This window comes from Lactuca sativa, chromosome 6, assembly GCF_002870075.4.
Source record: "Lactuca sativa cultivar Salinas chromosome 6, Lsat_Salinas_v11, whole genome shotgun sequence".
NCBI lineage: Eukaryota > Viridiplantae > Streptophyta > Magnoliopsida > Asterales > Asteraceae > Lactuca > Lactuca sativa.
In genome coordinates, this window is record NC_056628.2 from 148,804,744 (window position 1) to 148,822,919 (window position 18,176).

An 18,176-nucleotide genomic window follows, 5' to 3' on the forward strand; every position below is an offset into this window, starting at 1 on the left:
GAATTCTATAAAACTCTAGTTCGGTGCCTTTTATCGGTCCCTTGTTTGTTAAATGATTATACTCGTAATTTGGATTTCGTGCAACTCAATCATATAGTCGAAATATCATATTCGGAAAGCGTTTACACAATCTATCAAGAAAATTCAAGTTGTTTGTCAATTTTAGAAACCTTCTTCTCCTCCCTAACCCTAAGAGGGAGGGTACACCACTAATTTATACTTTATACATATTTTAAGGGAGGGTACACTACTAGTTTATACTTTATACGTATCTTAGTTAGTTGGCTAATAATATTGTTTGAAATCCTATTAACAATATTTAGTTATGTTTTGATCGATTTTATTTTGTTGGTTATTTGAGTAATTTTATTTTATTATTTGGGTTTAACAATATTTTTTAAAAGTAACAAATATAGTATGTTATAGTTTAATCTTTTTCTATAAAAGAGGAAATAATAACAAAACTTTATATACTTTACATTTCAATTTTTTTCAATAACTCTATATTCTAATATCAACTAAACTCATAACAAATTTAAAATTGTTTATACTCAATTCCTTTGAAAAATTCCAATTCCTTTCTAGACATTTGGCAAACCAAACTTGTCATAATTGTATCTTCAATTTCTAGGTTTATGTTATTGCAACTTTATACTTGTTTTTTATTTTCTATTTAAATCAAATACAATAGAAATATATATTTGGTTGGAGTGATTTTTTTAATATACATTGAAATTTTGGATATACAATTTCAAAAATCCAATTCTAAACCTATATGAATCCGAACATACCGGATCCTTATTTCTTGGCCCAGATCCGGATAAATTTGGACCAGATTATTTGATATCCGAATACCTCCGAAATTAGTTACCAATTGGATTTTAAAAAATGGATTAGATTACATCCTATTTTTGTGCACCTCTAAACTAAACATAATTGGTCAATTTAGTTTGACTATGATTTGTTTCTTTAATGTAGACTATTTTAGAAAATATATAACGACAAAATGATAAGTTCTTTGAAAAAAACTCCTTATATACATAAAATGAACAATCAAAATAGCAAAAACTCGATGAAGCATCATAAGGTTATTTTATACCAAATATTAGTTTAGCTTTTCGACTTCAAGAAATAAAAAACTATTCCAAAACACCCTGTTACAGTGGTACTCTGTTGTTATACCTTTATAATTGGGCCTCTTATACTCTCTTACTAGTCCAGCATTTTGGGCTTTTAGCCTTTTGTTATTAGCAGTTTCTTTCTCGACGACAGTTTTTGCTTTTGCAGCTGCCTTGTCCCATTTCTCGGATTCTCGCCGGAAGTCGACCACATTGCCGTCTCCGGCCACTCCTTCTTAAAGTCCTTGATCGGCGTCCAATCGGAAAAAGGTATGTCGTTGATCGTGTCTTTCCTAAAAATCTGTATTTAGTAATTGATACGGTATGTGCATCTATCTTTATACGATCGATTCAGATTTCTGATTGCGATTAGGCTGTTAACAGAAAATTATGGATGGTGAGACGCCTAATTTCAAAAAATGGAATATACTATATCCTGTTTACATAAACTCGAAGAAGACTATAGCCGAAGGTAGACGAATCTGCGCAGCAAAAGCTTGCGAAAACCCTACCGCGGTAGAAATCGGTGATTGTTGCAGCCACCTGAAAATTCCTTTCGCTATTGAGGTTTTTTCGACTTCACTTTGAATTTTCTTTTACACGAAGCTATGATTCTACTTCTGATGTCGAATAGTTTAATTTCAACTTTAAGGTGAACTAGATTTTCACGTTTTAAGAATGATTGATTAGAATGTTGAGGTTTTATTCATGACATCAACAAGTCGACATAATGTATACAGTTAGTGTTGATTTGGTATCAATATCCTTACAACTTGAATGAAAGATCCAAACATGGATCAGTTGATTATCTATCTGTGTTCATCTGAAGAATAGTAATTTGTTAACAGAAACAGCAACATATCAACATAATGTAGCACTTATCAAGTATACAGAGCTCTTTTATTAACTTAACTGTTGTAATTTAGGGTTCTAATTCACTTTCATTTTTATAAAGCTTGATAAGGCATATCCACGGGACTTCATGCAAGTAGGAAGGGTGAGGTTCATTCTGAAAAGGTCGGATGGGAGTTTATACAACCAAGCTATCACATCTAGTAAGCATTAATTTCTGAAAAGTTCTGATTTTTATTCCAATTTGTTCCTGTTTTATGATTCTGTTGTATGATCATGTGGATAATGAATGTAAATTTTGTGCAACACCCAGTATAAATGTGGAAATAGCAACCCTAAAATGTTAACATAATAAGAAAATAACCTCATTATATGGCTAATAATATGAAGAAAACATAAAAAGTTATAAGTTTATAACCAAGATAAACTAAGGGGTGTTAATGGGCTTAATGAGTTAAGCACTTAATCTAGACAACTGGAATGTATCAAACATTAACCCGTATTTACATATCTGCCTCTCTTCTTTTTTCCTCTCACGTTGAAATTGATGAATATTTTTTCAAATGTAAGGGTAAAATGGTAATTTAATCTTGTTCATACAGTTTTTTTGGTCTAGAAAAAAGAAAGCTAATGTTAATTATGAATTTTTAAATTGCAGAAAAACACCTGATGCTTCATGTTGCTGAATTGGTTCCAAGACACCCTGGCAGGGTAAAGAAACAGGAGCCTGCTGCCACGTCAACCACTGGACCTTCTAAATCTGGAAAGGGTGGCAAAAAGAAGAGATAACTTTTTTTTTTTGGTTATACAACATGTTTTTGTTTATTTAAAAAATATTTGGATTTTGGAATTTGGACCCCTTTTCATTGGTTCTAATTTACACCAAGTTGTGACCTGATGTGGCCTGTGTTTTATAATTTCTTAGACATGGGAAATGGAATATGGATATGTAAAGATTTAAGATTTTGCATATTACATATCTCCAGATTTATATATTTTAAGTTTTTAACCATGTTTGCATAAAATATATAATAATACAATGTTAGAGGTTATAAATATATAAATACATTTTGACATGGCTTCTTAATTCAGTTTTACCTGTATGAGTTGCATAAAAAGCCAAATTGACTTGTTTTCATATAGGGTTGGAAATGTGACATGATTTATGAAATAAAGCAATAGCAATTAGATATGATTTATATCGATTAAAACAAATTGAATCGACTAAACCCAAAACAAAAATGTTATATGTGTATTGTTATAAGAAAATGATATTTGTTTAGAATTACGTTTATAAATTAAACAAAAACATTAGGTCATATTAAGCCCGATGCCAATTTTGTTCATTTTGGGAAGTTTTAAATAATAAAGAAACCACAAGGGGCTATATGATACTTCAACTGAAACGTACGGGGTCCATCTGTCCAAAATAAGAAAGTTATGTATGCTGATTTGAAAATATAACAAAATACAAGGAGTGTTAATGCAAATTTTCTTTCGTTAAATTAGACCCGTAACTTTACTAAACAAAAAGTCAAAAACTAAAATCACTCGTCACAGAAGGCGCATCCGTAGGGCAAGCGAACGGCGAAAAAAGTCCGCCAGTCGTCGTCGTCTCCGGTAAATTTTCCGTCAACTTTTTTTCTTAGCATGTTTTTGTCTCTAGGAAACAAAGATTTAAATCAGAAACAAGTAGATCCGTTAAAATCGTAGATTCGTGCATGCTTGATTTTTCATCTTTTTTGTTTAAAAATTGCTATTGTTACGATTATCATGATATTGTGGAGTTAGTTAGTTATACTGTTTTTAGCTTTGTTAATCAAACTTGCTTGATTGTTGTTAACTCATTTGTAATTGTTTTATCTTCATTCTTCATTGAAGACATGGGAATCGAACGTATAATTTGCATTATCCGTTTGTGTAACAGGAAATTAATTTGTTCTGTAAATCTTTTTTTTTTGGTAGAATTAAAATTGAGGAATTTGTAAAAAGTTAGGGTTGTGTCGACACATGTGAAATGAAGAACCCAAATCCAAAATTTTAGTTCCATTACCATAAACAAATCCAGAAAGAAGTCAAATCAATCAAAACAGAACCAAATTGACTTGCCTTTCGCATTGCGGATTTTTTTAATCTTTACATACATTTATTTTCCCATAATAATAACACATTTGCATTTTTTTTTTTACTATTGTGATTGTTACTGTTTTTTCCTCAGATTACAGGTTTTTTTAGTAGAAAGTATAATAATGGGTGGTGGTAGGGTGGCTCATCCGGTGTTGAAAGGGCCAAGTGTGGTGAAGGAACTGGTGATTGGGGCGGTTCTTGGGTTGGCTGCTGGTGGTTTGTGGAAGATGCACCACTGGAATGAGCAGAGAAAAACAAGGGCTTTTTATGATCTTCTGGAGAAGGGTGAGATCAGTGTTGTTGTTGAAGAAGAATGAATGTTCCTTGTTGATGTCTTTATTAGTTGAATATATAAATTGGAGATGGGAGTTTGTGATTTTAATAAAACATAAAATTCTGCATTGAAATTGTACTCAATTTTCACTGTTTTGTTTAAAAAAATTGTGGGATTGCTGGATCTTGATTAATTGATTGATGTTATATTTTGATGCTATGTTTTTTTACATAAAGGAATCATTACAAGTAATTGTATGGTTTTTGGATTATCTTAGGCTCAATATTTCTAACGTTGTGAGGCATCAACCATACTCGACATGTTTGCTACTTGCCCTTAAAAGTAAAAACAAACAAATAAAGGGAAAATGACTTATAAAGATAATTATGTTAAAAATCGTTTAAAAAACATCATTTAAATTTGGTCTTACAAAAAACATCATCCAAATCCAAGTAAATCATTTCTACAAAAACACACCAACAAACTATATATTTGTTCAAGTGTCACCCTTGTTACCCTTATGGTGATAAGCATTTACCGGTAATTTAATTGTTGTTATAACCATAAAAATAACTTATTATAACATATCACTAGTTTTTGATAAACTATTTAAATTAACTTATAGATAAGTTGGCTTTTCGAACTATCACACAAAATAGACTTTAAGGTTATTGGGTATGGGCAACATGTTATCACACCCAAAGTGTCGACCTCATCATCCTAGTCATATTTTTGGTGTTATAACACTCAAGATGGAAATGAGCAACACCAAATAACATGTGATATCGCTACCATTTTATTTATTTATTAATTTCTATTTTTCTAATTTGTTTTTTTTCTTAATTTATGTCTTGATATTTTTTTAAAAACATATAAATTAAATAAAACATAATTAAATTAAATAGTTAATTAAACATACTATTTTAAAAATAAAAACGACATTACAATGAAAAAAAAACATCGACCGAAAACATAATAAACCTTCTCTTCCCCCTCTTGGAAACAGGCTAGCGATGATCCTTATTTCAACACGTCAGGAGAGAAGCGAAAAGCCTCTCGCTTTCAAGTCGAAGGCGGAATTTAAAAATATAAAATTGATACACTATTCTTCGACTAAATATCTCCGCTCGATCTTTGCTTTCATTTTTCGAAGCACCTCCAACCGTATCGGTGACATATTCTCCTCGCTAGTTTGAAAAATTGTCAAAGCCTTAGCAATGTCTTCATCGGCTTCATGACGAAGGAACTTCAAATGCTCCCATTGCAAGTCATATCTTTTACGCGCAAAAAATCCAACGAAGGAACTTCAAATGCTCCCATCGTCAAACTTTTGTTTTCATTTTCGCTTGCTCTCGACGTCTACTTTCACCTTCCTCCACATGTCGTTGAGCCGCCTCGCTTTGTCGCGACCTATCGGTCGTCGAGGCGGGGAGATCTCTTCGATGTCGTTGAAGTCGTCCGGTATCTCATCTATGTCCGCATTAAGGTTGATGTCCGTGCGTATGTCCGAAACATCGATCAAACCCGAGCCGCAAGACCTCTTCGATTGTTGTTCCGTAAATGTGTCCGTTTTATTCCATCTTGGGTATTCCTTGACAGTCTCTCAAATCTTTTTGTGCTCGAAAACGTGACCGGTCTCAACATGATATTGGTCCCTAGCCGCTCTATAATCGTCAAAATCGGTCGCATCACTTTGCTTGTACGAGGAAAGTTTGTTGTAGACGGAACTGAATTTGATGCACTTCTTGCTTATTTGAGTCTATTTGCGACTCAACATACCGTGATTGCGATAATTTGCATCCTTCTTCAAAATTGTCTGAAATTTCCCGATCACGGCTTCCCAAAAAACAACTTTTCTCATATCGTTTCCTTGCGTTGGATTTTTTGATGTCCCGCACCATGCCATTGCCAACGCGTATTCCTCCTCCGCAGTCCACCATGCTGGAGGTTCGTCTTCTGATTGCTCCACCGCGACCGCGACCACTTTCCCTTACCTTCGTGCTCTCCCTTTGTTGGCTAGTTTTTCCGGCTCCCCCCGCTTGCGTCTCGAGGACCGTTTCTTGCGTGGGTGGTGGTTGCGTGATATTTTGTTGCATTGTAGCGAATGTGTTGAAAAGGTTTTGTGGAATGGTTGTAGGGAATTGCGGTGGGGCGATGCGGGATTGAAAAATTTGCATTGACTGTTGAGGATGTTCGGGTACAACTCGTATTGTGCAAAACCAAGAGATGGAGATGTATTTGTGTTTGGAGAAAGAGTGTTAGGGTTTGATCCATATGATTTTTTGTGTAAAAAATGAATTGATGGTATGTAATAATTAAAGTGAGAAATGGTGAGTGATATTTGAAGTGAAAATGTATATATAAATATATAGAGAAATTAAATATCCTCCTACTTTTGCTTTTGCAAATTTTCTTACCCAATTAAATGATGACATGTGTTATTTTAGTATACTAAAATATCATTAAATGAACATTAATTGTGACACATGTCATCATTTAATTGAGTAAGAAGATTTATAGTAAAAAAAGGAGGATATTTAATTTCTCATATATATATATATATATATATATATATATATATATATATATATATATATATATATATATATATATATATAGATAGATAGAGAGAGAGAGAGAGAGAGAGTGAAAACTGAAATAAATATAGTTTTTTTTTCTTTTAAACATTTTGACCGTTCAATCAACGGTCCATTTTATAGCCGTTGTAGAAAAATCGGTGTGTATTTCTTTCGTTTCTCGTTACCACGAAAACACCCGATACCATAATGCCTAATAACAACAAGGGGGCGACGATGTTTTGCGCGTTATACCGACGTTATTTGATGTACATGTCGGAATAATAACGGGACTCCCATTGCCCATTCCGAGTGGGCTAAATGAATGAACATATTTAAAAGTAGGGGTGTTCGTTTAGATGGATCGGTTCGACCCAATCCAACTAAGTAAATCCAAATTAATATCGGTTTTAAAAATATGGATCCGAATAATTCAAACTAAATTCAAATCCGATCTAATTACAATTCGGTTGGACCGGTTTTTATAATTCGGTTTTCAAAAACTAAAATATTTTAAAATTACATATAATTAAAATATTATCCAATTTTTATGGAAGAAGAAAAAATATTTAGTTGTGATTTAAAATTTATAAACTACTAAGAATGTATATTATAGTTTAATATTTAATAGTTAAGGAACTTTTAAGAGAAAATGAATATTAATGTTTTTTATTAGATGAAACTTTTTGAACTTGTTTAAAAAATAAATTATAAAATTAAAAAATAGTTATAGTTATATTAAAAATAAATAAATAATAAGTTGTTATTTGTTTTTTTTTTGGATTATTCGGTTCATAATTTATAAACCAAAACCAATCCAAAATCCAAAATAGTAATTCGGTTTTGTTGAAAACCAATCCAAAAATCCGAATATCCGAACCAAATAGCCCAATCTAATTTGTCAAATTGAACAATTCGTTTTTATCGGAATAATGAACAATATTATTTAAAATTATTTAAAAGTAGATAATATAAATTTGATTTGGTTTAGCGAATGAAAAGCAAAGAAACTGGATACTTGTAAAAACCGAAACCTAGATTATCAGGCCGGGTCGAGAGTCGGATATGGGTCATTGCCTATCCGGCCAAAATCCATTTACCGAATGATGAAGTAAACGACGAATCTAACATTTTTATCAGTTTCCCGCCATTACAAAATATACAAATTCAAGTCGAATTGTTGATTCATTATGAAATTCTGGCTTCAGTTTGATGCAATCGAATTCTAGCTTTTGAAAGTTTGGATTATCGTTATTCAGACAAGAACAAGCAGTGAAGAAAGAGGAAAAATGGCGGATGATGTAACGAGATGGTCGGTGACCTACACGAAGCACATAAAGCAGAAGCGTAAAGTTTATCAAGACGGATTCTTAGATGTTCAATCATCTAGTCATAAGGTTGCTTTCGCATCATACTCTTAATTTGTTTATTGCGTCGGTTAATTGCGTGCGAGGACACACAATGTTAATCATTGTGATGATCGTTCATTCGTTCTACTGTCTGTTTCATTCGAACTTTGTTTTTAAGTTTTGTCTACATCTTATCCTCTCATCTGGAAAAATCGACCTGAATTTGACTTCCTAATAGTGATTTTGGCTTTTATAGTCAGATAAATTATCTGTAACAGCTACACCTACTGTTCTTTAGAAATCAACGAGAACATATGATGGTTTTTGATACTTCGAGTGCTTTGTTAGACCACAAAAAATCCATATATGTTGCCAGTTTACAGATAGCAGTGGTGTAGATGCATAATTAGTAAATCTATCAATGCTTTCACATGATACATAATTTATGTATATTGATTTCGAGAGATTCTATATAAAAACTATTCAGAAATTCATTTCCAGATGATAGAAAAGTATGGTTCGTTCATAACACTACAATAGCATAGCCCACTTCTATTGCTAGTGTCACTGCAAGAATCTGCAATTTTCTTATAACACCATAAGATAATTATATTTTGGACTTCTGGTTCCTATGAGATTAAATACCTTTCAAATGGAACACTTAAAAGAAAAAGAGTACAGTGATTGCTATGGGTGATATTAACAACTGATCAATTACCTTATATCTAAAGAGCATTACCACTTTTTCATTTTTATCAATCTTCTAACAGGTTAAGCTATATGACGATTGTGATAAACTTTTGGATAGCAAAATTGTGAAGCTTGATGATGCTGTTAAATCGGGTGAAACAATAACACTTGGTGCTTATCTTGTTGACATTGGTGATCCTCATGGAGATAGTAAACCCTTTCCAAACTTGATTCTTCAAAGAGACAAATCTACTGCTGATAAGGCTCACATGTCCAACAGTAGTAAGCTAAATAATAACTCCACTTGTTTTTATGATGTTTAGTTGGTATATAACTAAATACCACACATTTTCATGCTTCTATTTTCACATTTAGAAACCAGCAAGGTTAGCTCACGAATTGGTAAAACATCATCAATCAATCTGAGTCCATCACAGAAAATTATCAGAGGTTAGTTATATTATATTCATAATCATGTAATGTAACAATGTTAAGTGCCATTGCACTCATGTTAACCTTCATGATATCAGAGTTCAAGAAACGTGAAGTCAAGAAGTATTGCTCTCCACCCAGTTGTCCAGACACATCTAAAGATGATTCAACAGGTTTGTTTTCTAAATGAACAATTTCTCTTACAAAGGAATCTGTGATGTTAGGCTTTATATTGGGTATCAATACTTAAGTGGAAAGATTTCTTTCATATTATTAATCATGTTTATATATTTTTAATTGTTAGACTTTTAGTTGCATATTGTTTTCACATTGTTGATTCTATTTTCTTTTTTCCAATTAGAATGGCAGGTCTTATACACTACTCAATTAACACAAAAAGCCAAGAAATTTCACGATGGAATCTTAAAAGTTTTAATTTCTGGGTTGCGGGGGAGGCAGGTTAAATTTCAACACATTTTTGCATACTCACCAAACAAAATTACACATTTTCATAGTTTTTTTTTCCTCAGGCGATTCTATATGATGAAACAAGGACACAATTAGACAGCAGATTCCTTAAAAAGGAGGAAACAATTACAGCTGGTGAATCAATGAAATTTGATGGTCATATAGTTGACATTATAGAACTCAGAGACCATAAACCTTTCAAAGATACAAATGTTGATGGAAGAAATTTCTATAAACAGAATACAATGCCTTCCAAGAATCACAATGAGCATCTTGCTGGTTTGTTCATCTATTCATTTTGTTGCATTTTTTTGGTGAATGTTATTTATCTTATGTCATTGTTATGTAAATTCAGAGTTCAAGAAACATGAAACAAACATGTCTTTTACAAAAACAGATTTAAAAGGTCAGTTCTATACATTATTTGACTTCTGCAAGGCACATTTTTCATTGACTTTAAGCATCCACAATGTTCTGTTATGTCTATTGCATTATTATGATTTATCATTGTCTTTTTCAATTAGAGTGGAATGTCATGTACACTACACAAGTAACCCAAAAGGCCAAGAAGTTCCATGATGGTATCTTAAAACTTGCAAGTTGTGGATCACAAGGGAGAGAGGTCAAATTTGTCATTTTTGTTATACAAACATGTTTTTATCTATTTTGTTTACCAATGGGAGGATATCTATACATCATCACAGGAGGCTACTTTGTTATCAGAAGATGGAACAATATTGTCCCATAGATACCTTAAACTCTCTGAAGACATCAACAGTGGAAGTTTATTCAACATGTCAAATTACTTGGTGGAAATTGGTGAACAAAGGAGATGTTCTGAAGGTAGATTTTATATTTCTTTAGTGTCATAGTTATGTGAAATTACATGAAACTATGGATAATGATTTGTTATTCTGTTATTGGCTTAAATGTGTAGGGGAAAGTTCAAGGAAAGCTTCTACATTGGAAAATGAAGATGTAGAAAATATCAAATTATCTAAGAGAATCCCAGCTAACAGACCTCTATCTGATGGTAAGACTTAATAGTCTGTTTGGTATGATGGAATAAAATCAACAAAGTAATGGAATGGATGATTACATTCCATTATCATGTTTGGTTGCCTTGAAGGAATGGAATAAGTCATTCAAACATCTTGTTTGTTATGTACATTTAGAAAACTAAATGAATTTAAATTGATTGATAAAGAAAAAATGTGATTTTATACAAATAAACTTTAATCAAATAAAGATGCATTGCTAAGTTAATGACATATAAAAGTATTTCATGTTCGTTTCAAATGTAGACTATATATATTTCACGTAGTAAAAAAAGTTCATTTTTGTTTTAAAAAAATATTTTACAAAAATAAAAAAATAAATTAAATTAAATACCATGGAATCTTGAAATAGACTTAAAAAAGCAATGTAATTAAACTTAATTTTAAAGATATTGGTGTTATCAAAGATTTTGTAAATAAAATAATCTATAACCATGATATATCATTCCATTCCATCATGGAATGCATCACATTGCATGATAAATGTTCCATTCCATTCCTATGTGGCAACCAAATATGATTTTCACTTTCCATCATAATGCTCCAATTCCATTCCACATATCTGATTACTGCATATACCAATCATTATCTTGATGCATGATACCCAATTATGTTGTGTAATATGAATTAAGATTCCATTTATTTCAGGGGTTGTTTTTTGGTCAAATTGTAACTTGTTTTTATCTTTTGGTTTATCATGTGGTTATGAAGTTATCCTTTCTAAATTTATATGTTATATTTATAGAAAAAACTCCAAAAAGAGCTTTGCAATCGGAAGATACTGACTCAAAAGCTAGAATTTTTGAGCCAGATGAAGCTGTATCAACAACTATCATAAACAACAAGCCTTTACGTGATGGTATATAATTGATCCCTATATCAATTTCTATTTGGATTTGCACTAAAATTTGGTGGTTATCTTCATCACTCTTTTTTAAGCAGCACGTTCGATTTTGTCCATTCTAAAAAGACCTACTACTCAAGAAAGTGGTGAAATAGAGAAGCAAAAAGACTCATATACTAGTACTTCTGACGTGGCAATTTGCAATGAGGAAAATTGCAAACCAGTTGATGATGATACTGATACTAAATCACCAGATTCTTCTAAAGATTACAATGATCTGAATGATTTCAAGAATACAAACTCAAGAAATGCAGACTTCCCAAGTTTTGATCTTGGATTTGACTAGACCCCACTTTTCTCACAAAACCACTCCCCCAAAAGGAAAAGAAACAAATTGTTTATTTTTGGTTAATGATTAGCAAAACATCGATAGAAACAAATTAAGTTGTACGCTTTTCAGGATCTTTTTACGCCTTATTCTTTGACTTGTACATGTTGAGCAACAGTTTGAAAAGATTTCTGGTTTTCTTAGAGTAGGCTTCCATATCTTTTGGACTTTCTCTTTGTGGATACGATGAACAAGATCTTCTTGATATGTTTGGACTCATGGATCTATGAGCACAAGATGCAGACTCTGATCGCTTTATCCGGAATCGAATAGGTGAAATTGATCTTGATCGTTTTTCTGGTTTTTCATGTGAATTTAATTAGTAAATAAAGAAATTATTTAAAAAAAAATATCGTCAAACTTGAAAGTGGAAAGAAGTCTTTTTCTGCTAACCTATTCTTTTGTTCAATGCAGCCTTTCTAAATGAAAAGTCAACTGAACCCGGTGGGAATTGTCCAGAATACCCCTTTCTGCTGTTACAAAGGTAACTTCTTATAACGACAATGCCTACATATGATTTACTTATTATATATATGTATATATGTTACCTTACACCAAATGACTCAGCCTTTCCTTCAAAAACACAATTCTCTGTAGCAATAATTAGAAAAAATCTCAATAAGATACATGAGAAATTTTTAAAAAATAAAAATCCACCTGGGAGAGTGTACTTCTTAGGACACTTGGGTGTCTGTGGAGTCTCTAAGTATTGATATAATCCAACTTTGTTAGCATATGCTTGACATGTTTGTAACCTCTGCAAGCAATAATCTCCAAGACAACATATAAAAAATACAAGTTTATAAATATAAAAAATATATATTTTTATAAAAAGATTACCTGTTCAATGCATAAGAGTTGAAGGTTTAGTCTGGAAGCTTCATTGACATTGTGATCTAGAAAGTTGTTGAGTTTATACATGACAGACCCCAAATGGTCTATGGTTTTAATGAGAGATTTGGAGATGTAGTTCTTTAAGCTTTCAAACAACCTTAAACAAAACACAGAAACTAATCAAATAGAAAAACATAACAACAGTGGATAAAAATATCACAAAAAATGACACTCACATTTGTTTCTGATCATTCTTGTAATACGAATCTTCAAAATGATCTGCAGCTGAATACAACTGTTCTTTCACATTTCTTAAGTCCTATAGAAATACAACCGATTTATAAAGGCTTTCTCATATTAATATTAGTAGTATAACATGGTGAAAAAAAGTATTTGACATTTTAGAAAGTGAAAAGAGACCTTGAGGCCATTGGCAAAGAGACCTTCATCATAGTTGGGATGTGGAAGAAGATCAATTACAATTTTACCCTCCATTAGGACACCTAAGCACAAAACATGAAAGTTTTGATAGTGGCTAAAGTTTAAATAGAGACAGACCACTTGTTGTTGTAGGGGTGAGTAAGTGAGAGTGAGAGTGGGTCACATATATATATATATATATATATATATATATATATATATATATATATATATATATATATATATATATATATATATATATATATATATATATATATATATATATATATACTTAGCCCACACACATACACAAACAAGTTTCATGATTAGTCTCATAGTGGTGAGTTTATTGGATTATTGCGTCTTGATGAAGGTAGTTTTTCAATGATGTTGAGTTAAAAGAAGGTAAAACCATTTTAAGGAAGAAATGACAATAATGATGTAAAACGTGTACATCATTCATTGAAGGTTGTAGTTTGCTCTCAAGTTTGTCATTTACGCTATGGAAATAAAAGTCAATGGCTTAATGCTTGTTTTAGTTCATTTACTTGACCTAACCCAAATGAAATTTAATCTTTATGGTCATATTTATAATATTAATTCTTTAGTCGACATTATAAAACCTAGTATTACACTTGTGAGGTTGAGGGAATGCAAGAAAATACATGTAGGGTCAACAATAATTGGGTGCGTGAAGAAGAGGGAATCGTTGTGGAAGATTTTTAGAATATAAGAAAGCGTAATTACCAATTTGCCACAACTGCTTCCATTTTAAAAGAATCCAAGTGTGAAAAATGGTCCACAATAAGCAATTATACAAAATTACAAACCCCAAATCTGTTTGCATTCTAGTTGGGATTTCTCTATCAAATTTGTTAGAATTATCGATGTGTTTAATCTTTGTGGACCTATATCTTTTTGACCCGTGTGGAATTTTATCATAATAAGTTAAAAACTACTCCTTTTTGGTTTTATGAATTCTTATTTTTTCATCATAAGCATTAAGATTGGAGACAAAAATCGAATTCTATGGACCTTATGTCACCTCATCGATCCTACTGGCTTTATTTATTTAATGTAAAGATTTAATTACACACCCATATAATGAAAAACAAAAGTAATAACTAATAATGAACAATTAACTTTTTAGTTTTTATCTCCACAGGTTGCACTCCTTTTTGTTTATCTTTTTGTAAGACCTAATCAATATATAACACAATTTAATGGTTTAAAAAATACATTTAGATCATTAGCTAAAGTCAGAAACACCTTGGAACGACAATTGAAGTACGAGACATCAAATAAACTAAAATTAACCAAACATGTTTGGTAAATAGGTAGTTTTGAGTCGAATTATGTCTGTAGACACATACACGTAGCATATAGTAAATCTATCTATTTGAAAGACTTTAATTGCTAATTTAGTTAACTCCTTTTTAATCATATTTAACATATAGATAATTTATTAAAAGAAAAAAAAGTGGTGAATGTGGTGTTTCCCTTCAACCGGAAGGAATTGGAATGCCTAATTCCATCTGACAGCGTGGTTGGTTGTCAAAGCAATGTAATTGATGAATTCCCAAAAATTCCTTCAAAATATGTATTTGAAGGATTTCATTGCGAGACAAAATGATATGAAGGAAAGGTTTTTTGAAATTAAAGCGATGTGAATGAAATGTCTTTTTGAAAAAAACTTGTATACTTGTTTCTACTTTTTGCATATCTATTACAAAGTATATCTACTTCCGGTTCACAATCTCATGCTCTCATTTCATATATAAGAATGAATTACAGTAAGAGCATTTTTTTTTTAAATCTTGAAGTGTATACTTATTTTGATATATATTGCCAAAACTAACTGATTCAGTACAACTACCGAAGACTCTACATGTTGGATCCTTGTTATTTCATTTAGTGTGTGGTTGGTTTTTATTGCATATAAAATGACTATCATTTTTTATTTGTTATACATTATTTGTTTTTTTTAATTAAAAAATAAAAAATAAAAAAACACTTCATGAATATTCATGTGGGTTTGTCCTTCATGAATACACATACTAAAAAACATCTTCATGTGCGCACACATATTCATAAGCATCTTTATAAACACACACTCAAGAACACTGACCACCCTTTGTCGCCACTGTCGACCGCCACCATCGGCATTTGCCGCCTCCACTACCAAACCACCACCACCACTAGATTTTGTAAGCGACAAACACATACATACTTGGAAGTCAACTTTAGTTTTAGAAACAATTCAAAATTCGAACCGTCAATCACCAACGCCATCATCTGCTCCCACTAAAAATGATTTTTTAAAACGACTTCAAAATCCAAAACTAGGAAAACCTTCAAAATGATTTCCAATTTGTGTCTATATATGTGATGAACTTCAAACAATTTTTCCTTCAAACCCTTCAAAATCAAAACCCTTCTACAACACACACACACAATAAACCCAACGTTGTAGTGTTTTCGATAGTTATACTGAATCAGTTTGTTTTGGCAAACCACATAGACCAATGACCAATCGCATAGTTTTGTCTATATTAACCTATGAGCGATCACATAATTATATGTTTACTTTTGGCATTGGATTCCAATTAAAATGAGCGTATAATAATAAAATGCGGTGATGTATAATAATGTAGATGTTATTTTCTAACATTTAGGTGCTGTTTGTTTTTTTAAAAAAACCTCTTCAAACCATTTACTGCTGCGCGGCGCAGCACACACGCAACACTTTTCTTCTCGCAACAGTTTGTTTTTTGGAAGACTTCAGACTACAAAATCTCTGCGTGTGTGCTACGTGGCGCAACACTTGACTTGCCTCTTCTAATCTCTTTAGCTTTCATTTTTCCCAAGTGGTTTTTAGAATTTTGGTATAACTCTTTTTTTTTTTTTTTTTTTTTTTTTTTTTTTTTTTTTGTAAACTTTGATTTTTTAAAATTTTTATTTATGGATTTGATACAATTTCTTTTGATAGTTTCCACAAATTTTTTTAACTTGATTTATTTAAAAAAAAAAACTTTGATTTTTTTAATTTTTTTACCGTTTCTATTAGGGATGAGCATGGGTCGGTTTTTGGCTAAAACCAAACCAAACCGTAGAAAGTCGGTTTTTTGATTTTTAAAACCATATAGGTTTGGTTTTTGCATGGGTCGGTTTTTCGGTTTTCCGGGTTGGGTTTATGGATTTTCGGTTTTAAACCGTGGGTTTATGAGCTCCTGTTTTTTTTTTTCTAGTTTTTGGGTTCAAACCTAGTGAAAATATGTTGCGATAAATAGTATTGTATCTACTTTAAATATACTAAAATAAAGAGTACGAATTCTAGTATTATAAAAACATAAAAGTGTTCAAAAAATCAAAGTTTAACACCATTAACAGTTTGTTGAAAATAAACATAAAATATTAAAGAGATAAAGTCTAAAGTCTAAAACTAAAAGTTTAAATCATAATATAAATATGTATATGTGGGTCGGTTCGGTTTTTTTGGACGGTTTTATACGTCAAAACCGAACCAAACCGTTACTTTTCGGTTTTTGTAAAATTCAAACCTAAACCGTCGGTTATTGCTTTGGTTTCGGTTTTTCAGTTTCGGTTATATCGGTTTTTTTTTGGTTTTTCAGTTTTCGGTTTGGTTTTTGCTCATCCCTAGTTTCTATTAATAATATTTTCAGTTAACGTATTAATTTTTTACGAACTTTGTAGACATCGTTTGCAATATTTTCTTAATTTTCTTTATTATTCTCTTTTTTTTATGTTTTTTAAAATTAGTTTTTCTTTCTAGAATAAAACTAATAGCTTCTTTTATATTTTTTAAGTTTTATATTTTCGTTTTTTACATGTTCTTTTTAATATCCTTTCAATGTTTTAAGACTAAAATTATTAAATTTTGGTGTTGAGAATTATTTTCAGTTTATAAAGTTATTTTATTTAAATTTCAGTTTACTGCAGATGTTAAAAAACAAACATACTTCTTATTATATGTTGCAGCCGTTTGTTCCACCTCTCTCTTCTGCTACAGAGGATTGCAGAGGTGGTCCGCAGACTTCATGAATTTTCGCTTTAAAAAACAAACACCACCTTAGTCACATGCTAAAGCTACTTTGTTGATGTTTTTGTTTATGTCAAATCATATGTTATATTTCTATCATGTCCCATGACATTACTACCTAATTATGATCAAAGTTTTAATTCTTAATTCCATTATATGGTCAAGTCATTAAGAGATTAACATCTATCTCCCATTTATCACTTAATTGACCTGTCGTTGTCAACTAATGCCAACCACTTTATGAAGCTAATGATGTAATAATATCCGGCGAAGTTGGCACCTAGGTTTTGAGGGATTTTGAAAGATTCAAAAAACCCGAAAAATAAAAAATATGTTTGGCGATAGGAGCTTTTAGTTTTTCTATTAAACAAAAAACTCATATCTAACTTTACACAATTAAAAGCCAAAAGCTACAGTTTCTAGCTACTAACTTCCAACTAATCTTGCCAAACACGCGCCAAACCAATTAATATCACTATTTCCGATTTTTATTGCTTGCAACTTTCATTACAAATAACAATGTATTTTTATCCTTGATATCATGATATTTTTGTTAAATAATACATGTTTATTGTTATAAATATAAATATTTTGAAGAGGCATTCCCAATTCCCATTCTCAATTTATGACTTTATATAAAAGTAAACCAGGTCAAACCTGTGAATCCAAGGTTGATTGATTATCAT

The 18,176-nt window shown here is 31.3% G+C and overlaps 3 protein-coding genes across 7 annotated transcripts; 2 read left to right on the plus strand and 1 right to left on the minus strand.

The window, feature by feature from the left end:
• Positions 1-1,231: 1,231 nt before the first annotated feature.
• Positions 1,232-4,590, plus strand: LOC111898753 (signal recognition particle 19 kDa protein). 2 transcript variants are annotated; one of them, XM_042895906.2, is made up of 5 exons: positions 1,232-1,388; positions 1,503-1,685; positions 2,074-2,173; positions 2,629-3,590; positions 4,196-4,590. In XM_042895906.2, the coding sequence occupies exons 2-4, from the start codon at positions 1,509-1,511 to the stop codon at positions 2,757-2,759; spliced, it is 408 nt and encodes a 135-aa protein (XP_042751840.1). In that variant the 5' UTR covers positions 1,232-1,388; positions 1,503-1,508; the 3' UTR covers positions 2,760-3,590; positions 4,196-4,590. The 2 variants fall into 2 exon arrangements, with proteins under 2 accessions (XP_042751840.1, XP_052620712.1); XM_052764752.1 differs by having other exon boundaries at positions 1,234-1,388; positions 1,492-1,685.
• Positions 4,591-8,107: 3,517 nt separating this feature from the next.
• LOC111898795 (uncharacterized) lies at positions 8,108-12,134 on the plus strand. The gene is made up of 12 exons (XM_042895907.2): positions 8,108-8,344; positions 9,067-9,268; positions 9,362-9,436; positions 9,517-9,591; positions 9,780-9,877; positions 9,949-10,165; positions 10,242-10,292; positions 10,411-10,508; positions 10,591-10,729; positions 10,824-10,919; positions 11,690-11,803; positions 11,887-12,134. The coding sequence occupies exons 1-12, from the start codon at positions 8,237-8,239 to the stop codon at positions 12,132-12,134; spliced, it is 1,521 nt and encodes a 506-aa protein (XP_042751841.1). The 5' UTR covers positions 8,108-8,236.
• LOC111898755 (protein ABIL2) lies at positions 11,936-13,588 on the minus strand. 4 transcript variants are annotated; one of them, XM_023894631.2, is made up of 7 exons: positions 13,431-13,587; positions 13,247-13,329; positions 13,017-13,167; positions 12,834-12,933; positions 12,725-12,767; positions 12,570-12,646; positions 11,936-12,473 (listed from the first exon to the last, which is right to left on the minus strand). In XM_023894631.2, exons 1-7 carry the CDS (start codon positions 13,503-13,505, stop codon positions 12,256-12,258), a joined length of 747 nt encoding a protein of 248 aa, XP_023750399.1. In that variant the 5' UTR covers positions 13,506-13,587; the 3' UTR covers positions 11,936-12,255. The 4 variants fall into 4 exon arrangements, with proteins under 4 accessions (XP_023750399.1, XP_023750398.1, XP_023750397.1 ...); XM_023894630.2 differs by having other exon boundaries at positions 12,570-12,649; XM_023894629.2 differs by having other exon boundaries at positions 12,725-12,933; positions 13,431-13,588.
• Between the last annotated feature and the right edge of the window lie 4,588 nt (positions 13,589-18,176).